The sequence below is a fragment of the Phaethon lepturus genome, unplaced genomic scaffold (genome assembly GCF_000687285.1).
Source record: "Phaethon lepturus isolate BGI_N335 unplaced genomic scaffold, ASM68728v1 scaffold23210, whole genome shotgun sequence".
Classification (NCBI taxonomy): domain Eukaryota; kingdom Metazoa; phylum Chordata; class Aves; order Phaethontiformes; family Phaethontidae; genus Phaethon; species Phaethon lepturus.
In genome coordinates, this window is record NW_010514352.1 from 1 (window position 1) to 15,539 (window position 15,539).

A 15,539-nucleotide genomic window follows, 5' to 3' on the forward strand; every position below is an offset into this window, starting at 1 on the left:
TTAGTGATTCTGTGATCCTGTGATTCTGTGACTTCACCCCACGCGCACCCAGCCATGCTGGGCCTCCCTGCCCAGGCTGTGCGCCCAGCGAGCACCCTCAGCAGTCACTGTGCAGGGTTTGGGTGCTAGAAGAGGTTTGGTGTCTCAGCTCAGGATGTGCAGGGAGCCAAAGCCAAGCCAGAAAGAAATGGAGGGGCTATTCCCCCTCCCTGGGCCAGGAAAAGGTGTAACACCCCTAGTCATGCGACTGCTGCCAGCCTTTCTGGCATTCAAGGTAGGCTTCAGACTTACATGTGCAGCAAAATATGCAGTTTTCTTCTGATGGGGCAGCTGAAGTACTCAGTCCCCACCCATACACTGTGTGAACAGATTCAAATTAAATGTTCATTGTCCCCACCTGGGCAGCAGTGACAAACAACACTGTGAGGATGTGGGGAAGTCCCCCAGCATTTCTTTAAGTGCCCTGTTTTGAGACTAGTAAGTGCTGTGTAAATACTGGTGTGCTAACAGCAAGCTGTGCTTGAGACATGAAACTCCTCCGAGAAAGGTGTGTGCTTCCTCTGGGTGCATCTCAGGATTGCTAGCAGGAACCAGACCAGATGAAGTGCAAGGTGGAAAAACCTGTCCCATGTCCATCCCCCAAGGCATTGGTGCCTCCCACCCCCTGCCACCCGTCTTGCCTGTGTAGTCCGTGTCCTTCTCTGCTATGAATGCATTGGCACCGTACTTTTAAGGAACCACTGCCCTCAGCCTGCTGGTTTCACACGTCGCCGTGTCCAAAGCTGTGGCCAAGCTGCCTTGAACTCCTCTAACATGTGAGCAGTCTCCTTGTTCCGTCTGCCGTAGAAGACATCTGTCCCAAACAGCAGCGGAGCTTGCCCTTGGGGCTAGATCAGCCTCAAGCTGCTTTCCCTGGTACAGCTACAGCTCGGAGGGCTCATCAGCTATCTCGCAATGTGTTTGTAAATCTCTGTGTTTACAGTGAAGTGAGGCTAATTTATTTCCTGGAGGTTACCCAAAACAATGTTGCAACTCAGGCTTTCCCTGCCTTAGGATTTTGGTGTTGTGCAGGGTGTTGTTTCTCTTCTATGCGTTGACCCACGGGACTGACCCTCCTGTTGGGGGGTTTGACTCTCCAGAACTACCCAGATGTGCCTGGAGCCATGAAAATGGCAGCTCCCTAGCTCAGCAGCCTTATTCTCTGTTCTGTGGTCCAGTACTAGACGCCTCTGCTGCCTTTTTATGTACTTGCAGAATCACATATGTGAACAGAGACATACATGATTCTTGGGGTGATGTTTTGCCAGGTATGGCAGATCCAGGATAAGGCACAAACAGATGTTGCTCCAGACACAGTGTGGACCCACAGCAGGATGTAGTATTTGGGCAGGTGAGAATGTAGGTATGACCAAGGGTTTTCAGCCTCTGATCCATCCCCATGCTGCCTGGCTTTTTGAGCATCCGACAGGCTGTTTCCCTTCTCTTGCTCACCTGATGGGGTCAGTCTGCAGTTCAAAGAACTTACCTTCTTACTTTAAGGACCTTCCTTGTGGATTAAGTGCCTCTGTGGTTGAAGAAAAAGCCCACAGCCGGATGGAAGCAGCAGGGCTTTGTAGCAGGCAGATTTTGGGGGTCCCGGCAGCAGTGCCTCCAGGCTGTCTGACATACAGACCTCTTGCACAGCAAGAGGTGAGTACTCATTGCACATGCATAGTGACAGACCTGGATATCCCTCCTTCAGCCCAGGGTTTCAGAGGTGGGGAGGTGTTTTGTATACACTGTGCCAAGGCTCTGCGCTGTGCATGAGCAGATTCAGAGGTCTTCTGCTCCCCAACATCATGGCTAATGAGTCACTGACCTGTGACACTGATGTGCTCTCTAGTCAGGCAAGCCACTGCTGGCATCAGTCTGAGGTTAGGAACACAGCTGCTCAGTTCAGTGCCAACAACCCTTTCCTCCATTGAGTCCTCTTTGGGTCAGGATGTTCCCTTTGTACTTGGTTTGCAACCATCTCTCGAGGAGGCCATTATGGCAAGCAGCTATCTAGGGGTGAACAGTGTACAACCATGCCACAGCTCCTTTCCCTCCCTTGATTCTTGACTTCCCAGGATGCAGTTTTCAGCCCAAAGACTAGTCTCCCTCTCAGTGCGCTCAAACACAGGCCAGGAGCCCCTTCATGACCATTTGTCCTCCAAAACACCTGTGCTCACAGACTCATCTGTGATTGTATAGCCTCCCTCAACCAGCACAGCTATGAATGTCTTAGTGGCCAATAACACTAAATAGAGTATGGTGGCCACCAGAGAAAGCAAAATACCCCAAAGGGCCTGGCAGCGTTGCTGCTGGATCCCTTCTGCTGTGCTGCAGTCCTTCTGCCACAAGAATCACTTTTTCTTTCAGCTTGCACAGTCTTGAAGTCAGGGCAGGGGTTGGGATTTGGGGCAGCAGGGGTGGAGGAAGTGGGCTGCTTTGGTGTACCACCACAGCTGTGAAGCAAAGTGCTGAACCACAGAGGGACCATGAGTGACGGGACAGCATAAACCACACGCTTAGCAGCTGCAGGACTGGGGCATTTCTTCCCCCAGACACCCTGGTGGGTGCAACGCGAGTAAAGATGGGCAGCCTGTCACACAGGACCTGGGCAAGTACATCTTCCCCGTCCCACTCCAGCATCCTTGCAGACTTCCAGCCTGAAACGAGGAGAGGAATTTCCAAAACAAATGTTGCTATATGAGGAATGCAACAGGGGGGAGGAAATAATTGCAACCGAGATAAGGAGAAGTCAGTCGACTTGATGACTGCACCAGGCAAGCTCCTCTGGCTCCAGCGGGTTTAGGGTGGGAATCTGCAGCCCACCTTCCCTTGCCCCGGCAGCTGGAATGTCAGCTCTGCTGGTGGGGCCTGGGGAAGCAGCTCTGGGGCAGATGCAGGGAAAGAAGGAATGTACTGGCGGGGTCAGGCCATGGGGCAGCATCTATCCCTGCTCCCCTCTGCATAAGAGCACCCCAGCTCCCCTCCTTGGCAGCTGTCCGCCGGGCTTCCCTCTGGCTTTGTGGGCACCAGGCTGTTCCACAAAGAGCACATGCAGTTTTTAGGCGTCCCCTTGGAGAGCCGTGCAGCTGTCCTGCCCCGTCCTCCTAGCAGGATTTTTGGGGGCTTATCTGCTTTCCTCCTTGTCCTGGGTTGCATTGCATTCAGCTGCCAAGATTCCCCCGTCCTCGGCACTGCTCCCCTCAGGGACCAGCTCTGTTTAGTGTCTATCTGGCCACGTGGCACTTCTCTGGCAGACTGCTGAAGGCCTTGTATAAATGTTCTGCTGGAAAACATCTGAGGTCTGGGGTCCAGTCCCCTCCTCCCAGGGACAGAGAAAAAGCTACATTACTCTTGGCTTGGAGTTCAGGAAGAGCTGGTTTGCTAAAACCAGATGTCTGCATCCACTTTTGCTGACCCCACGCTGGGGCTTTCGCACCTGACGCTTGCGGAGAGGCTGTTCTCTCGCTGGCAGGTGGTAAGGCATTTGGCAGAGCCAAGGACGCTGTCTCAGGACTGTGCACATCTGTGGCTTGGCAAATAAATGGTAAGAGAAAATAGGTCCCCTGGCTGGGCAACCTGCAGAAGGAAAGATGGACGGACAGTGCTTGGGCAAGTGGATGCACGGCATTCACCTGACTGTCCCTGACACACTCAAGTCACCGTGCTCATGCTGTGCACCCAGAAACGAAGGGGATGGCCTGAGCATTGAGCTCTGGCAAGAACCTGCACAGACAAGACTAGGAATTAAAAATTTCAGCCCTTCAAGATGAAATCGAACTCTCAGAGGAATAGCCTCAGGTGTGCAGGTCTATTCCAGCTCGCAGGTGTGCTGAGCTTTGTTTGTCCACCCTGTGCCATTCGAGCATCCTGCACACGCTTGTCATTTTTACTCACTGCTGTGCCAACCTTGCTCAGAGCTTTCTGCTCTGATAAAACAGTTGTGAGGGTTTAAAACAGAAAATGCACTTGGCCAGGAAAGGGCATATTCTTCCTGACCCCTGCAGGTAACCAGCCCTGCAGCCTGAGCTGTGGTTTTACTCTGTCACAAAGCAGAGCCGCAGAAGTTACCTGCAAAGTTGTCGATGCCTCCTCCCCAGAGATATACCCAGTGTCAGGGAAAAAAAAGGAGCAAAGCAGAGACCTTATTGAGGGAAAGACTGAAGGACAGAGGGGACTCTCAGAGCCTTCCCTTTTGCTGCGCTCTGCATCTGAGCAGGGCTCAGAGATGCTCTCTCCCTTTCAGACCTGTGGCACAAGGTAATCTTCCTGCTGTAGCACTCCTTACTTATTTCTGCAGCCTCTTTAACATGCATGTTTCCTTGTTCCTCGGGAAATACAAACAGCAGCTGAGTGCTTTTCCTACCAGGGCTGTGCGCAGAAGCATGATCCCTCTCTTTCTAATGCCACTACCCACTTGCTTACAGCTGGAGGTTGCATTATCCCTATTAACTGCAGCACAAAGAGCTCATGGTCTTACCCACAGATACACTTCAGTCTCTCTGCAACACAGCTTTCCAAGGCAGATCTCACATCTGGCATTATTGGTGTCTGGTTGCATTTCTGTCATATATTTATTAAAGCTAATTTCACCAGACTGTAATGATTTATTCAGATGCAGAGCCTCCTGTAACAGAGAGCCATTATTTGCTGTGCCACCATGTTCTGCCATCTGCAAACTTCATAAAGGTTTTGTAACAGCCACTTTTCGAAAGGTCAGCGAATCACTTTTTAAGCTCTGTTTCTTTTGCATAAGGCATGGGTCTTACCAAAGCATCAAGTGATATTAAGTCAAAAATGCTTTGAGGAAATCTGATTATGTAACAGAAACACCGTTCGCTTTATTGGATTGAAGCAATAATCCTGTGCTGGGTTTTTCTGAAGGAAGAAAAACAGAAGAAAAACAAGTGTGTTTGTCAATGCTGTGCCTCCCGGCTAACTTCAATAGCAGTTTTCAGCCTCTTTGTTGATCCTGAGTGCCAAACTGTTGTTTGGATAAGTGTCCAACTGTTCCTTTGCCCTTACTTCTTTTATCTTCATGCTGGAAATACTGTGCCGGTTTTCTTTTTCTGCAAGGGACTGCAATGAAAACATTGAGTGGTGTGGACGGAAGGTGCGTGGGTATGGGAGCACCTGCAAGAACAAGTGGCAGGAGCTGCCGCGGGGCAGGCAGCCATGAATGGCACCTGCATTAGCTGATTATGGGGGTCCTACTGCTTTCCAGGCCACCCCAAGACCAGGGATGGTCTCAAATACGTGACAGCCTAAAGCAGACCATACTGAAGCCGTTAAAAATAGTGATGGGAAGACAGGGAACAGGGTAGGAGACATAAAGCGTCCTGATAAGGAGACAAGGGGCAGCGAGTGCATCTTAATGGTTCCCAGAAGAGGAGCAGGATAGAGACAGGAGATCATGATCACCATCAGCTCCTAATGGGTACAAAAAAGCAAGATGCGAAGCAGCACACAGTTCCCGAGGCAACAACCCCAGAGCCATGGTAAAACCTCAGTAGCGAGTGTCCCTTTTACTCTGCATGACTTTTAAGAGTCCCTGGAGAGACAGCTTGCAATTTGGTGCCTGCATCCTGGACAGACCACTGAGATGCTCCCACCCTGGACATCCTCGAAAGGGGATGCAGGGGATGGCAGTGAGGAAACCAGCTTAATTTCAAAATAAATATCCCCCTTCCCATAGGGTCCCACAGTGAGCTTTGCTGCATTGTTGCAAGATAAGCTTTTGCTAGCATTTTCGTGGTGCTCTGAGACTTCTGATTTGCTTTTCTACCACCTGCTGTTGCCCGGGGCTCCACCTGGAAGGACGTTGGTGCTGCTGGTAAGAGTCCCAGTCCTTACACTAAAATAGCAGATGCTCCCCACGCTGGGACCCTGTCCTGGCCTGCTGTACTTGTTGCCAGCTTGTCATGAGTGCCTGGTGTGTGAACTGGCCCGTGGTGCCAGGTGTCTCTTGTTATTAATGTGCAATGTAAGTGCAATAACAGTAGAGGCCTTGAAAGTTTTGGAACAGGTCAAAAGCAGAGGCTCCCAGGACTATAAATAATTTGCTGGCAGTCGATTAGATGTGCAGCCTCAAAAGCCTGTGTTAAGTGTACCAAAGAAAAGCAGCAGCAGCTGAGCAATGAGAAACACATCTGAGCAATGGGGCCAGGCACCTGCTGCGGTGTGGGGAAAGCAACACCCACCAGCACCGCGCAGGGAAGGGGGTGGAGGACGAGGATTAAGAGCTGTCTAGAAACTCAAACACCTTGAAGAAGTGCTAGCATGCTGAATGTAGTGTGTTTCTGGGGGCTTCTGTCTCCAGAATCACTGCTGCAGGACAACTGTGGGGCTGTGAGTGCCCCTGCTCCATGCAGCTCTACTCTCCTGGGGACCACATGCAGCCACAGAGCAGCTGAGGTTGGAAGGGACCTCTTGCAGATGATCTGGTCCAGCCCCCCAGCTCAAGCAAGGCCACCTAGAGCCAGTCATCCAGGACCATGTCCAGATAGCAGCTGAATATCTCCAAGGATGGAGACTCTCACCATCTGGCTGTTTGCAAACCCTGACGAAAGCCTTTTCAGCACCACCCAGGCTGGCGCATGGTGCTATGAGTGTGTCTGAGAATGGGGGTTTGTGCACATTTCTCCTATCTAATGCTCCAGTCCTCAGTGAAGCTTTATTATGTATCAATGCAATGTGTCTAATCACGATTTTGGGCAGCATTGTAATCTAGCACCTGTGGGACAGAACACTCCTTAGCAAAATGGGGGCCAAGTGGCAGTGTTTTAGAAATGCTGACTTTCAAAGCAGCTGATTTTGGAGAGGGCAAACTCCAGGCAGTGCCGCGTTAGCTGGGTACAGCCCTGCAGTTTGCAACTGCCACCACTGACTCTGATGCCCTTTGTATGTTAAGGGTTTGTACCTTCACTGATTTCATGCTACCTCTGCAATCACCTAGCTTCATGTCCCCTAGAAATTCTCATTTCAGTGAGATCACAGCTTTGAGGGCTGCTACGTGGACCTCCCTGAGCAATTCCAATTTCCACTCATGTTCCTCACATTACCCGGGCAATCCTTGTTGTATCAACGAGGCATGCTGGGACCTTGTTTCTGTAGGATTTCTGGTGAGAAGTACCACAATGTTTATGCAAGTTAGAGGTAACCAAACCACAGTCAATTGCTGCTCAGTAACTGTGTTTTCTAAGGGAATGATGGTGATTTAGAGTGATTTAGGCACCGAAGGATCTCTGGAGCGCTCTTGCTCAATCCCTTTGCTCAAAGCCAGGTTAAATCTCAATTCACATTAGGTCACTTGTGGTTTTGTCCATGTGAGGTGGAAGCTGTAGTCTTCCCCTTCCTATTGCTCCAGAGACACCCAACGTATCTCCTCAGCTTTGTGCTGCATCGTGAGACTCCTGCTTAGACCAAACTTTGGAAAACCACACAACCCTGGAAAATATGTGGTGCAAACTTTTAGCAGCTGGGTGAAAAAGTGAGTTGTACAGGTGGAAAGTCAGTGTTTTCTACCTGAAATGGGCAAAACTAAGACATGCTGAGAGTGCAACTGCATCCATTGGACTTGTTTCACTTCCACACTCCATCTCACTTGTGCCATTGAAGTCATCACACAGCCTTCCCACTTCCTTGTCTCAAAGTATGTCCTCAGGTATTGATGCTTAGTGAGTGGATGCATGAACTGCGTGCAGCAGACCCCAGTGCCTGGGCTGAGCTTAGCACTGCCTCTTCTGTAACAACACATCTGCCCTGGTCATACTGCAGTTGGAAAGGCAAAGAAATTGGACCACCAACAGAAAAATCATCTCTTTTTCCTTCAAAACTGATTTTCTCCAGTGCTGATCTCTTCTCTAGTATGTCATGCTCTTCATTGGGCCCACCCCTCTGAGACCATTTCTGGAGTTGGGAAGGACAATAGTTATGCTGTGGAGACACCTCCTCCCAGGCTGCTGGAGCACATCGTGCCCCTGGATGTGCCCCCTCTGACCCCAGACCCCCTTCATCAGCACTGCTTTTCCCTGTGAGGACTCGTCAGTGCACTTCCATTAGAGTGGGCACTAAAACCCACAGGAAAGAGGTATGCAGATGATGACTTTTTTTTTTTTTTTTAAATTTTGTTTCAAATGAGATTTTCTTCTGTTTCAGATTGTGGTTTGGAAAAAAAACAAACTGGGGCATTTGATAGGTGGGGTGCTGCTGGAGGGATGACTTCCCAGCCTGTCTCTGTTTCACATGGGAGTCTGCCAATGTTTTGCATTTTTTAACCAAGCTGCTTCTTTCCCTCTCAAGAGAAAGTTGGAGGGTGTGAAAAAAACCCAGTCAGTGAGTTCTTACTGCAATGTCCTACATGCCAGCAGCCAGCACCTCCACAGATGCCTAGAAGAAATGCTCCCAGACATGGACTCAGCTTCCCTTTCCCAGCTCTGGGTGAGTTGGACCCAAGCGTGGAAAGCTTCACAGCTCCTCCCTTTCTGTCTTGCAGTCGGGCAGGCACTCACAGTGGTAAATACCATGCCGAGTTTCGGCTTTTGAAACACGGTGCAAGGTGGGTTTGGAAAGCACAGGCAACCATTTGGCTCCATGCTCTGTCCCTGACAGTGCCCTGCAGGCTTCTCCAGGCTCGCCAGCACCATCCATGGCCCTAGCTCCTGGCTGCCAAATCAGCAGTGTCCTTTTACACAGAACTTTGCTCTCCTGCTGCTCCACTGTCTCTGGCTTGATGCTCTCAAAGGGCTGGTTTGTTGCTGTATTGGTCACACAGCTGGGGAATTGCTGACTGACCCTTGAAACTTCTCAAGGATGGAGATCCCCACCACCCCAGTATGCTATCCTAGGGCTACACCACCCTCCTGGGGAAGGGGTTTCCCACAGTGTCCATCCTGAATCTCCCAAGCCTTCCTTTCTGCAGGAAGACAGGGAATTTCAGTAGAAGTCCTGCTTGACTAAAAAGGGAGCTTCTTGCACTAAAATACAAAAAAAAGATCCATGTAACAATGGGAAATACAATAGACAGCAAAAGAATCATAGAATCATAGAATAGTTTGGGTTGGAAGGCACCTTTAAAGGTCATCTAGTCTAAACCCCCCGCAGTGAGCAGGGACATCTTCAACTAGATCAGGCTGCTCAGAGCCCAGTTCAACCCCACCTTGAATGTTTCCAGGGATGGAAACATGTAGTAAACATTGCTTGCTTGGATTCTTGGAGGTGGTATCAGACAGGTACAAGACCACCTATAGCTCAGAGTAGTGAGGGTCATCAAGGGTAGTATGACAGGACTCTTACAGGCATGCTAGAAGTTGGTGAAAATGCATGTCCACTGATGGATGGAGGAGACAGCGTGGTGCTGGGCAATATGGAAAAGACTGAAATGATGGATGGATTTTTGTGGCATCTTTACAGGCAAAGCCTGCTCCCAGATCTCTGCATTCACCAGCAGGGTTTGGGAAGGAGATAGGAGGGCCAAACGTGGAGGAGGACTGTTTAGAGAAGCTGGACATACTCATATCCACTGGAGTGGATGGCACTCACCCATAGGAGCCAACAGTGCTGGTTGGTGTGAATGCAGCTGCTGTCAGTCACGGTGGAATATCATGGCAACTGGGAAAGGGATGACTGGAAAGGCTAATATTATGCCCACCTTTAAGAAGGGCAAGAAGAAGGATCTGGGAAACAGCAATCTGTAAGCAATACCTCCATCCTTGGAGAAATCATGAAGCGAGACTTCTTGGAGATCATTTTCAAGCATGTGAAGGGCAGGAAGGTAACCAGGAAGGGTCCACAGCCCATGCTTTGGACTTAACCCCAGTCCCTTGTTTTCCCCACTCAGTTCTTCACTGCAAGATCTAGTGCAGACTTGAGAAGTCAGTCACCTCTGACTCCGCAGAGATCTTGTCTCTGAGAGCGAACACTTGCATTGCTGGTAGTAACATTGGAAGCAGTGGATGGAAAAGGAAAACAGGCTCCGGGAGCAGGGCTGCTGCCTTGGGTAGAGAGAAAACAGTCTCGTATGGGTGCATTGTCCTCAAGTGCACATAAATCCTGCAAACAGGACACAGGCGAATCAGAACAGATCCAATGTAAGCACTGCTGTGCTAAGACACAGAGCAAGAGCAAAGGGCAATCACACCCACTTCAGACTCCTTCCAAGGGGGTGAAAGGGGTCAGCAAACTCCAGCTTGGTCCTTTTCTTCCTTCTAACAACAGCCTCTTTTTTTTTTCTCCCATGGGCTGGAGAACAGGAAGGTGCAGCAGGGTAAGCATGTGGGATAAATGTCAGAGACCTCTGCTCACCCATCTTGGCTGCTGGCAGGCAGGTGGAGCTGGAGGTGGGAAAGGAAGCTCTGCTGGAGCAAGTATGGTCTCATAGCAAAAGGGTCAAGGGATCCTTTATGAGCCACTTGCTGATCTGGTCCAGGGAAGTCTTGGTAACCAGTAAGGGGAAGGATGAAATCCTACTGATGCTTCTCAGCTGCTTCTTTCAGCAAGGGACAAAACTTCCACGCAGGGCTTCTTCCAGCCACTGAGCTGTGTGACTCCTGCCCATTCCTCACCCCACCGCACGCACCCTGAGCAGAAGAGGGGAGGAACAGCTCAGTACTGTGGGGACAGAAGAAGAAAGCAGAAGGTCCCTCTTGGGGAACCTTTTCTGCCCACAGATACCAAACCATGAGAAGGAAACACCCATGATTCCCGTGCAACGCCTTGCAGGGTCCAAAAGCCAATGAAAGGTGCCACAAAGGGGCCACCTGCCCTCCCCCACGATGTCCCTGGCCAAGCCCTCTGCTGCACCCCAGTCTGCTGGCGACCTCCATACAACGAAGCTCCCGCACTGTCCCCAGCACCCCGGTAGCCAGCCCTTGGATGGGTGAGATGGGCAGAGGCCAGTGACTTCTGTTCAGAGCCCTCTGTCAATGTGGTCTTCAGAGCCTGCCTCAGAGGAACTGTAGGGGCTCGCGGGTGTCCTCGCCATTGCGCCAGCCTGGGCCGCAGGGGCTGGTGGCCGGTCCCAGCTGGGAACAGGCCCACCTCTCCCTGGAGAGTGCCGGGGACCTCAGGCCAGCTGCCTAGCTTTAGACTAGTCTAGCAGCCAGGAAGATCTCCCACAGAAACTGTTTTGATGAGAAAGTGCCAAGGAACGTGGGCAAACATTTGCATGTCTCCCAGGAATGACCTCTCCATTTCCACACTCCAGCCAAACCCACAAACACCCTGGAACAAGCAGTGGCCCATTTCCCCCAAGCAGCCAACAGCCCAGGTGAGGGCTTCTGTCCCTTGCCTGGTTTCAGGAGGGGTTTGCATGCTCTCCCCGCTACCCACAGGTAAACGAACCACCCTACAGTTTTCTGCTGTTGCCTGTTTCCCTAAGGCTGGTACAAATTTTGCAGTGCAGACAGAAAAATTCGCTTGGTGGGTAGCCAGAGGGGGGAAAAGCTGGAGGAAGTTAATGCAAGGGGCCTAAAGCATGGCCCAGTCCTCCCCATCAGCCAGAAACCCACCCATCCAGAGAGGTAGTTCGGAGTAATGCTGCCAGACGTCGTAACAGAAAATATTTTATTTCACATCAACAGTAAAGTAGGAACATTGGATTATATATCTGTTGATATATAAATGATAAAAATGCAAAAGCAGGAAACCCATAAGCCGTCCAGTACACAGCTAATATCCCGGGGAAAAGCTGCGTGCCAGGACCCTCCCTCATCCCAACAAGCAAACAGTAATCCCGAAGAAACCAAGCATTAGCGTTTCCTTTGCAGCTATTTGTTCTGGGTTTCAACCGTCACACACAGTATCACTTTGAGTGTTGCTACCAGTACAGGAGAGGAAAAAACACCACCCACCACAGGTCACAGCCAGAATTCGCTTCTGTGCGACACGAGCGAAAAGGCCCCCGAAAATCCCAGGGAGACAAATTTCATGGCTGGGTTGAGTCAAGAGTGTTCTGTGAGTTTGACCGATACAGTTTACACAGGGACAATATCTGGAAATCACGGATCAGCACCAAAGGGTGAAACAAGCATCAGAAGGCAGCTTCGGCTTTTACATGGCTTGTGGCTTTAGCAGTGGAAGAGAAACTGACAGTTTCTTGCACTGCTAGTGTCTCTCCACTGAAAACAGTTTTCAGGTTTCCTAGTTTTCCAGTTTCCATTTCTCTCTTCTTTCAAGGCACATGTGTAGAAATTCTTGATTGCAACAGCCAGAAACAAGTGCTCAAACCACCTCCATGGTATTCAATGATTTCGGCATACAGTGAAATGGGGTGTTACACTAACTTTTTTCTCTCCAGAGAATCCTAAGGCAAGGACCCTCGCCCACAACCCAAGGACTCAATTGCAACAGGTAGCCCCTTTGCATAGCCTGATAGCAAACAGACACCGCTACAGCTGAAGGTCCCAGCTCGTCAACTTACAAAAGGCTCAGCACAAAATCACAGAATCATTATGGCTGGAAAAGACCTTTAAGATCATCAAGTCCAACTGTCAACCTGACACCACCATGCCCACTAAACCGAGGTGCACTGTGCAGAGACCTGGGATTTTCAGTGGAGCCTCAATGAGTTTTCGTGCTGATCTGCCACCTGTGGGAGCAGGGCCCTGCTTCTAAGGCACCATTGGGAAAAAAAAAAAAACAATAAAATAAAAAAAAATCCTCATCTGTGTCTCCATTACTGGTGCAAACTACAGCCACACCAATGTTTTACAAGTAGACATCTGACCTGACTTCTGTAACACATCCTCTTCCTGTACCCCTTTGTACCTGCAAGAGTTGGAGCCTGACCTACCAAAAAGGAGTAATTTTTTTAATGCTGCAATAAACACAAGACAGTGGCTCTTAAACACGAGCTTGCTTCCTTGCACTTCGCTCAGCTCTCAGCAAGACTGAAGGAGCACATCTGGCCAGCAACAGCTTTTAAGTGAAGGGGGTGAACACTTTTTCAAAGTGAGTGTGAAAAGCCAGCTGCCTGTCTCGTTAGTAATTAAAGTCTCCGCGCATACTTTGAGCCACTGCTGGCCTAAGAAGAAATGCACTGTCCCCCAGCCCCTGCAGGATCCCACCCCCGCAGTGCAAGGGTTCAGCAAAACTTTCAGGTCTCAATTAAAAAAAAACACCCAAAAAAAAAAAAAAAAAAAAAAAAAAAAAAAAAAAAAAGAGGCAGTGCTGAAGATGATCCCCAATACAATGAGAGTCCCTGATTTCAACGGCCTTCAGCACAGGCCAAGGAAGTGCAAATTGCTGTGGTCAGAGCTGGTGGCAAAGTACTCACCAGAAGGAATTCAGTTCCCAGTTCTGGCCAAGAGCTTTAAATCTCTTAAACCAGCTCCGAAGGTGTCAGCGCTTGAGGCTTTCACACGGTCATGGGAAGGAAAAGCAGGGTGTCTGTACAGGTGGTGCCCTGGTGCAGTGACAGAAAGTAGTACTCCAAAACGTGTGTGTTCCTCAAAGCCTGAGAAAATCAGAAGGGAGTTTCCCGATAGAGGACACACATTGCAACAGGTTTTAGGCAAAAAAAAATCGATTTGATCTCAGCCTTGCTGTGAATATCTCAGCACCGCAGGAGATTTCGTGGACAAATACACAGAGCAAATACAATACATGGCTTATATATAATGACGCACATAAAAAGCCTACTGCTCTGAAGATAAAGGAGGCCTTGAATCATATCCTATTATGCTGCACCCTAGTTTAATCTGGTATTAAATATACTGCTTATGATATACAAATTACATTAAAAAGTTATTAAAATGTTACAACAACAAAAGTAATAAAGGAATTCAAGTTTTATGCATGACCTTGCAAGAAAAATTTTGGTTTAAGAAGCTTCAGACAATGTTTAAATAGCATGGTAACTTTCTACCACTGTTAACACGTCAGCAAATTTTAAGGCCATAATTTCATCGCGCAATTAAATTCATTCATCTTTATTTCAGGGAAAAAAAAACCAAACACCCCCCCCCCAAACTGCCAGGTGGTGTGCTGAGGCAAAAAGTCACTACCACATCCAGAGTAAGGTTATCTGAAGCCAGTGCGTTTTGCAGATGTGATCTGTGTTGCTCACACGCTATGCAGAGAGCTCACTGGCAAATTCTGGCAAACTCTGGCTCAATTCACTCAAAGCCTCCTTGGAGACCAAAAGAAATAATGACATTCATTGAATCCAGACTTGATTGTTCAACACTTGCTCTGCACACAGAGAAGATGTTTGTTTTGGTCACTATGGGAAAAAAAAAAATTATATTGTCTCCATTAAAAAAAATAATCTAATGCAAAGCGTAAACTTGTACAATTTTAGCAGCATTTTACAGTCCTTCATAAAGTAAAACCAGAAATTACTTAAAAGGGATGTTTTCATCCACCTCATTTAACATATCAAAATATCACGGGCAGTAATTGCTGACGCATCACTGTTGTAATCAGTAAAATTTGTGTCTAGCAATTAAGTCAACATGGGGAGCACTGCAGCAAATAGATCAGATTCAACATTTTCTGGCAAAGTAAATATTTACAACTCTTATGTACAGTTTCTGGACTTAAAAAACAACGGAGAGCTAGAAAGTTGTGTAAAGTCAAGTTTGGAATTAAAAAAAAAAAAAAAACAACAGGAAAAAAAGCACTTGTCCAACCAATGTGGAGACGCTTTGGCATGACAAAAGAGGCCTTTTTTTTTTTTTGTTCATTGCAACTGTTATAAAACCAGCAGATAGAAAGCATCAGTGAGGCAGATGTCCTGGGCAACACAGGCAAGGTCTCTCCTGTGCCTGTGATGTTAGCTATTTGGCGAGCCAATATCCACTGTGATCTTTGTATACAGAGGGTACTTGTCAGTTCTTAACACCTTGTAGGATAGTGTATTTAAGCCATCTGAGCTCATTGTCTCCCTTGTGTGAGCAATTCGGTCAAACCTGCGGAAGGGGGGGGAAAAAAAGATGTAACAAAGAAGAAAAGAGGGAAAAAAAAAATGTTTAAACAACCCGAACTTCGCATGACATTTTCATAGCCTCTCAGGTGGCATCTCCGGTGTTTTAAGAACAACCTGAGTATCAGTGCCATAGACTCTCAGATTTGGCCAGCCTGAGCAGTGGGCAAAGGCATCCCTTTAGGGTCAGATTTTAGCCAGGGAAAAGCAGCCAAGCTTTTAAATCACACAGGTCCTTTTCCAGCTCTGCACTAAAGCACAAGTTTTGTATGCCAAAGCTGGAAACAACTGCTCGGAGCTTAATTTGCTGCGTTTAAGAATAGGAAAAAAAAAAAAAAGGCGAGAGGGGTTTGTGCCATAGTGAAATCTTGGGTAGGAAGGTCAGTAACAAGGTAATAAACTGGTGAGGGGAAGGGGTCAGCTTACAGCGCAAGGGAGGAGGTGGCCACAGGCTTTCTGTGACCGGGCTTTTCGCACGGCAAAGGGGAAGCCAAGCAGCAAGAGCAGCAAGGGCAAGCAGCACCCCTGGAATCTGCTGCGGGACGGGGGAGACGCACCTCTCGGGGTTCGGTTCGTTCTTCCTGTC

The 15,539-nt window shown here is 48.8% G+C and overlaps 1 protein-coding gene across 1 annotated transcript in view; it reads right to left on the reverse strand.

Annotated features, from left to right (window-relative positions):
• Positions 1-14,644: 14,644 nt before the first annotated feature.
• The window catches only part of B4GALT1 (UDP-Gal:betaGlcNAc beta 1,4- galactosyltransferase, polypeptide 1), a 13,227-nt gene continuing 12,332 nt past the window's right edge, over positions 14,645-15,539 (reverse strand). Inside the window, 2 exon segments of the mRNA XM_010292776.1 lie at positions 14,645-14,939; positions 15,511-15,539. The exon segment at positions 15,511-15,539 is cut by the window's right edge and continues 10 nt beyond it. Of these exon segments, the coding sequence (XP_010291078.1) occupies positions 14,804-14,939; positions 15,511-15,539 (165 nt within the window). The 3' untranslated portion in view covers positions 14,645-14,803.